Below are 7,959 nucleotides of genomic sequence, written 5' to 3' on the forward strand. Positions count from 1 at the left end.
ATAATAATCTGTACAGCCAACATGTCTGATCAGTGGGAAGCCACTCCTCCTGGACTAAGGATTCACACAACCATTTAATCCAAGAAATACCTGACCAACAGTTATTATTGTCTTAAGGAAACAAAATTTTCCAATACAAATGTCATAATCATTTTTCAATAGCGAGCGGTGCATTTATATATATATTTTTATTTCTGGTGTTTTTGCCGAAGGAGCACTTTTATGCATTGAAATGAACAGCTYAGCACCAAAAACGAAACAATTTGTTAATGTTAGAGAAGCATGTACAGATTACACTGAGGTAATGCATATTAATCTACAGAAATTTTATCCCAACAGATGATTGTATAAATGGGTATAATAAAAAAGACAATTTATTTTCATTTTAATTAACAGATGCATAAAAATACTTAAGAGCATTTTTACCTTTAGATCAAACCCAACAATGTAATGTTTTTTACTATTTCAAATCAGATAGAAAGACAGAGCTATAGATCAGAGACAACTAGGATCAAATATAATGATAGACTCCATGCTGCACAGGTTTCTGAAAATAGTTCTGCCCTATTAGTAGCTTGTGGGCAGGAAGGAAAATCAATCCTATTTTCTATATTTCCAAGCCTAGACTCATACATCTGTATCACGCTGACATGTAAGCAGAGAAAAAGACCAATGTAAAGACACGGGACAAACATTTCATGATGAAGCACGGATGGATTACCTCCTTCACAATACGTCAACCTGCCTCCACTAAGTCTAGCCCTCTTTCAACAATAACTGTCAACTCAAGGCAGTGAATCTCCCCAGAAAATGCCCGAGATGAGAATTCAAAAATCAGCATAGCGTGTCACCCATACAAATGAACTGGCCTTCATGACTTTGGAAATTGTCCACATCTGAATCCCCTTCGCTTTTTGTTGTCTTATGAATAAATTCATGTAACCTCATTGTGAAGGCAACTATGAGCATTACTCACATGTGACCCGTTTTCCTTGTACATTATTTACATAACTCACCAGATATTATTTCTTTGGTCACTCAAGACATGGAACCTGCACGCTTTAGACACAGAAACATACCTGGTTTTCATTTCATGCCCATAAATGGATCACGTCTAAAATAATTGCTCTGGCAGGCCCACTGAAAATTGCGGAAGAAAGTGTGTGAGCGCAAACCTCTGCTTTTATTATCTGTGTGGTTTGGAGTAATAACATGGCACACTTTGGGAGCTTAASTGAACCAGATTCAGGGAGTTATCCCCTTCGATAGAGCTTTGTTCCATCAGCAAGACAGAGTAGGATCTTACTACACAGTGACAGAAAGAGCTGAGGCCGGTCTGCATGGCTACTCAAGCTATCTGCGAGGACTAGAAACATGGCATAAGCTTAAAACCTGCTGATGCTYAATTCTTTCAAGATAAATAGAGCACATATCACAACACGACAGAAAAATCTAACACAACTCGAACAAAAGGTTTAAATTATGCATCAGTGCATGGATGAATATTGAAAGTTTAATTAAAATCGATTCTATTTCCATGCAACACCTTTGTGTGTAACTTTAAAACTTGTTAGGAATATTAAGTTTTTCCATCTGATCAACAGTGCATTTTGGGAAAAAAAAAATTACCAAAGGAAAAAAAAAGAAAAACCAAGAAAAAACTTAGTGGCAGGCATCTTAGAAAAGATAGCGGGACAAATCCTGCTGTGCATTTTAAAGGCAAAAGTGGCTTCTTATCTGCTCTGGGGTGGATTGCCTATAGCAGAAGACCACAGCTTTTACAGAAATGGTTAAAAAAAGAGGAACTGGATGCTCAGAATTTATCCCTTGTGAAYCTTTAGTGTTGCATGATTTAATTGGGACAAACATGTTTTTATGTGATCACCAAAGACTAGAAAGAAAGAGCATAAATCACAGAGGGCAAGAAACACACAGTGTAAGAACAAATAAGTGCAAATATGGCTGTGAGGCTGCAAAGGCTGGGCTTTAATGGGCTACTGCAGAGTCTATGTTTATGTACTGATGCAAAAAAAATAATCTTTCAAGCCTCTGTAAAACAAAAGCATTGGGGCTTTCGAACATTAATTAAGTAGTTTCAAAATGTAAATCACTATCACAAGCTGTATAGACTTGTTTTCAAGCCAGTGCTTGTTAATGTTTTATAGGAAGAAGAAGCTGGAGTTGCATAAAAAACCCCACTCCAAATTATTTTTCAGAATGTAAARATACTTACCCAAATTAACAACGAACTTCTCATTTGTGTTTTATGAAAGCTGCTGTCAAATTACCTGTTTTCATTTCGCTGCGTGTATCTCGGTTGGGGGTCAGCGTCTCCATCATTTACGTCATAGCTTGCATCAGGATCCTGAGAAAAGACACAGTAATGTGTCAGCTTTTGCCCAATAGGATAAAAACAAAAACACAAACACCAACACAAGTACTCCATAAGTAGACTCACCTAACATGTTTAWTAAAGTAAGTAATTCTGGTTTGAAAACTCACCAAAACCTAACAGTGTTAAAAGATYTTTTGGTCTTCTTACGTGGGATTTTACAATACTGCCAGACAAATCATCCCAACAGTCAAGCTTTTTTCCCCCAAAATACATCCATCCATCCATCCATTTTCTGTACACGCTTCTTCCTTTTCAGGGTCGCAATGAACATGTTATTGTAATACAAACATACACACACTTTTTTCTACCCTCATGTGCACACTGCACTGACATTGATTTGCTAGTCATTTCAATAGCCTGAACCTGAACCCTCACCCTAAACCTAACTGCCCCAGTACATACTGGACCTTAAACCTAACCTAAACTCAGTTCACACCTTAGTCCTAACCTAAACCCCTGACACACCTATGGAATTTACCCWGCTGAGGGCACAGCTTTTGTCATGCACACACTGTACAGTTGGTCTGAGCTTTTGTGTTTAACACTTACATAATTGCTGAAGAGGTCAGGATGGTCTTTTTCTATGCCATCATCCAAGATGGTCACCACTACACCTCTTCCTGTGTAGCCTTGGGTCCAGGCTGCTTTGGTATTCAGGTCTTGATGTGTTGGATTGGACTGCAAGAGACAAAAGCCTTTTGTTCAGTTGTCAATCTACTGTGACTGATACTTCCCCAACAAACTGGTAGAAAATGACCTGCCAGTAGAAAAACAACTCAAATAATCAACGAAGACCCTTTATTTTTGACGTTAAAAATACAATATTTGATCTAAAGGGATATAGAAACAATTAAGATTTAGTTCCTTTCTAATTTTTGCTTTATACAACACACTACAATAAGTGTGCTAACACTGCAACTGCAAGGCACACTTTAACACTTTAATTAAGTGAGGCTAGCTCACTTCTGCTCCTCATTGCTGATGTGGGGTTGCTTATTTTGGCAGTGTGTTTTGTSTACTTCTGTAATRGCCAAGCTAAAGTAAGTAAAAAAAKCAAAAAACAAATTCACTGTTRGCTCCTATCATAAGGAGTGTAGCTTCMTATTGCATGATTAAGACCAAAATGAAGAATGCTGTGTCTATTTGGAGGTCGTCTGCTCAAGAAGAGCATTGAAGCACTCTGAGGCCTGTGCACTCTGCCACCAGTTTTGGCRAAACTCTTACAAATTCCACGTCAATATCTGAAAAACCTTGGAACTCCCACCTCTGAGAATTGAGTGAATAGGCTTTCATAAAATCACACAATGTTGTTCTTTTGGTAAAGACCTTCTAGGTAAAGYTCTCTCCTTCTACACAACTCTCATTTTTGTGATATTTGTTTTGAGAGAGTGATGACAGATGCTTATGTCTTGGTCATGTGTATTTTAAAAAAATGATTGGAAGGTAGACTGAATTTGATTACATTTCACAAATTCAAATATTTTTGCTTGATTACCACTAATGTAACCCACTGGCTGAGTGAGTGAATTGATGGGTATGTATGTTTTTTTTTTATATATACAACTGCTCTTTTTCTAGTTCCGATTACTAAATATCAGCTTGGGGACCTTTATGCACTATCCTTGCATCYCACTTGTACTTAGTTGACATCTGAGCGCCCTCAGGTTACTATGCGCAAAAGAGAAGAATATTTCTTTAAGGTTTTTTTTATCCGACTAAATCTCTATAGTGATTCAGCTRTCAAATTCTTCTCATCCTTTTGCTTTTGAAACACAGAGTGCTCTCTCTCTCTCTCTGTTTACTGCACATATACACTGACACACAGTGTATACTTATGGGATCACCTGTACATTTGTTTTGCCAATTCAACCAGGGACAGAGACCCTTTTAAGGCTATGTTTCAAGTCGTTTCAAAAGATTTTTAAGATTCTCTCTCTTGCTTACAGCAGCAGGGAAGCTAAAATCTTCCTTCGCCTCATGACATGAGAGTTTTTTCAATCAAGGGTGGGGCAATGGTGTCTGTATATAGAAGTGGTTTCTGCATTGTGGTCAGATAGTGATGACTACAAATACATTTCTTTGGTTTCATTGTTTGGATGTGACAGTCCCTTTGGTTGCTCATCTTGTCCTCTCTGCTGGCTCTTTGCTGCACTAATGTGCAAGATCTGACCGTGGTTCAAGATCTACTCTACAGGGCTTGTGTGTGTCGCCTATAAAATATGTGTTGAAGTCAATGAAACATAATGTTATGTGCATAATTACTGTTCTCTGAAGGAGAGACAAGCTACAATACTTTCCTACCCTTCTGCATTCCCAGGCTCTTTGAGGAGTGACTATATAAAARTGAAAACTAACCGTGACACTATATGGATTTGTAAGTGGGACCTCATGTGTTATTATATACCACTTGTCAATGTGCGATTAGAGGTCACCAGTCAGTGCACACAAGGTCATGTTAACCTATAATATGTGTGTTGTACCTCATTTGTCCTCCATCATAAAACAGTAACTACCTCCATAACTCCATATATCCATGCTMCCTTAAAGAGCTGACCAGAATAGGCATGCTTTTCTTATTTTATTTATTTTTTGTCAGCACAAACTAAAAGACAATCTATTTGCGTTAGAAATCCTGGTGCAGGCATTTGTTTTGAAATGTAAATAACAGTTTGAGAGCCTTTGAGAGGAAAAAAAATGAACGTAAAAAGAGCATAGAGTGGCAGAAGAAAAGTTGTGCTAGGAGAAGAAGAAAAGTGAGCAATATAGTTAAAGGAGATGGTTAAAGATAAACACACAGACCAGGACAATAGATTATTACAAGTTCTAAAAAGCATTCTTGGCTTGAAATTAAGCTCTGATCCTTAAGCGTATGGACTGTTTTTTAAATATTTAATAAGTAGTATGACAAATCATCTTGTGAGATAAGATATATTAGAAATTTTCACGAGGAGCAAAATAATCCACCACAAYAGACTGAAGTTTCTGACTGCAAACCTTAACTAAAAATATCTTCTACCTATTCACTAATAAACATTCATCTTTATATCACATCTTTTAAAAAAACGATCCAGCTGAATGCAAGGAAGAGCTCATTTAAACACCTTATRGACTGTGTGGTAACAATTTTTTGCTGATATTATATTCACATTACCTAAATATGCTACAGTAAATTACATAATTTAGGATTTTTTCAACAGATCAAGTTATATCAAAACTCTAAAGATTAGAGATCATTACACACCAGGTACCACTGCTTAGGAAAATTTGGGTCTGTGGGGCCTTCAAAGGTGTCTCTCTTCTTTCTTTTTCTCACCACTTGCTGTTCCACCCACAGGACCTGGAATACACACAGGCAAGAATACACGCACGCARACACATACATGACATATACAATAACACCCACACAGGAGAAAAAAAAGCAACAGTTTGCATGACTGTCCTCACATGATAATATTAAATTGCTAATTTTTCTACTTTAGAAGTGGCTGCAGCATACAACAGACTGGAGATGAGAAAAAACATGGCCCCAGCTGTGTTCAAAAAGTAATAACTACAAAGAAAAGCAGTGATGTCAAGAAATCGGGTTTATTTCATTGCTCAGATGCAGAAGAAAAGTGGCTGCTGTAGTGTTCTATGTTCGTGAATGGGGGTCTTTGAAGATGTGGCGGCTTCTGGAATATGCACAGATTTGGAAAGGCAGAGTAATAAGCAATGCTAACGTCACATGCGGCAAATGTCATTTACAAAATTTACTTAGAAATTGCCCAAATAGTTCAACACATCTTTTCTCCAAAACTCCCACAAAAGCAAATATTTTGATGGCGCATGCATTCAGTTTTAAGCCTCTGCACATTTATTTTGAGGCATCTTCATCTATAAGAATGAAATGTACTGTAAGAATGCCTAAAAATGCATCGAGAATTTGAAACCTTATGTAACATTTCAGCTTTTCCTTTTGAAGTTGGAAAACAAAATTGCTAAAAGTTATTTTGCAAGCACTAATGTAATGCTTTCTCAAACTTGTGGTCAAAACACATTTACTGATACAACTCATGCCTGGTGATTTTTAACAGAGGGTTTAAAACACAATAAAAAATAAAGTCCTTGGCTGGAAAATGTTAGATACAGTATTAGTGAGCCTTCAGAAATGGTGTTGTAGAAAGTTGTTTTTATATTCTTGATAAAAAACTACTTTTAAATCAGAAAATACAAAGATTTTTTTTGATAAATCATAAAAAAGTTGCAGGATCCTGTYTTTGATTGACTATCAGAAATCTACAATGAAAAATTAACTTATTAATCAGTTTTATTGTAGCTCATCACTAAACTTTGCTCTGATTACTGTAATCAAAAAGCAGCTCAAGTCTTCTTTGTTTGCAAGTTAAAGAGTAACATCTAAAATAGAACGTTATGCATTATTGGACAAAATAAGTCTAAAATTGTGGTGCAACACTCATGCCTGTTTTTTGTAAGATGAGGAAAAATTAACTACTTTTGTACTGCAAGACAGAAACGTGTCAGCTTGTGAACTGCCTTTAAAATGCATTGCCAGCATTCAAAACAAAACCAGTTATTTAGGCATTTTGGTGGTGTGAAACATATTTCAGCTGTTTTTATATTTGAAATTTTTTTGTATCCAGTCACTCGATGCATAGCTTCTAATAATGCTTGATTTTTTAATTACAAACTTGCACAGAGTAAAGGGTTGGAATGTAAAACTGTTCAGAATAATGGAGGAGAGTGTAGCTTCAAACTTGGGTAATTATTTACCAGAGATGAATTAARAAACCTTAATTAAATGACCGAAGTATAATGGACATCTGTTGAATTTTTTTACATTCTTATTGCACACAACTATCTCAATGCACCGCTTCATAAATACTAACAAATTTAAAATGAATCACATGATAATGTRAACAAAATCTGTTTTGTTCTGTATATGTGGGTAATGATGTGTCATCTTTACTTTTATAAAGATAATAACCTTTGTTTTAAATTATTATTTTCTCTTAATTATCATAACCCCAAACAATGTCCAACATTTTCTTAAGATCCTTTACTCTGAGGGAGGAAAATAAAAGATGAAAATGTCTGTTTCTAACAGCTACCCTGAGGTCTAGGGCAAAAGCAAATACAACCGCACAAGTGTGAAATCATGAAACTAAAGGGATCTATTCATGGGTTAGAACTGCAATCTGCCTGAGCAACAGACCTTTTGTTTTATCTTTTGCAGTGTCATGACAACTTTTCTTGTCTTATTAAGGAGAAGACATGTTGGTATTGCTTGTAAAACAAAAAGATTAGAAAGGACAGATCCAACGCTTTGATTGGTTTACTATAATTCAGAGAATACATTGGGGGTGGGGGATATACCAATTTAAAATATAATTTCACCCTCTTAACACCTTACTGGAACTTAGAGTCAGAATCCACTCTAACAAGAGGTCAGACAGCCAGTCATATTTGRWATCACTAAACTATCTTCAACWTGAATCACTAATGTCTCTGTGTTTTGCAGGATATACTGATTATTAAAAAGTGTTAGTGGGAGATGTACTGACCTA

At 36.2% G+C, this 7,959-nt stretch overlaps 1 protein-coding gene across 2 annotated transcripts in view; it reads right to left on the bottom strand.

The window, feature by feature from the left end:
- furinb (furin (paired basic amino acid cleaving enzyme) b) overlaps positions 1-7,959 on the bottom strand; it is an 86,558-nt gene that overhangs the window by 34,926 nt on the left and 43,673 nt on the right. For both annotated transcript variants that reach the window (XM_014005532.1, XM_014005530.1), the window contains exons 4-6: positions 5,637-5,732; positions 2,945-3,073; positions 2,289-2,365 (exon numbers count right to left, since the gene is read on the bottom strand). In XM_014005532.1, coding sequence (XP_013860986.1) covers positions 2,289-2,365; positions 2,945-3,073; positions 5,637-5,732 — 302 coding nt within the window. The remainder of the gene's footprint in view (positions 1-2,288; positions 2,366-2,944; positions 3,074-5,636; positions 5,733-7,959) is intronic.

This window comes from Austrofundulus limnaeus, unplaced genomic scaffold (assembly GCF_001266775.1).
Source record: "Austrofundulus limnaeus strain Quisiro unplaced genomic scaffold, Austrofundulus_limnaeus-1.0 Scaffold31, whole genome shotgun sequence".
Classification (NCBI taxonomy): domain Eukaryota; kingdom Metazoa; phylum Chordata; class Actinopteri; order Cyprinodontiformes; family Rivulidae; genus Austrofundulus; species Austrofundulus limnaeus.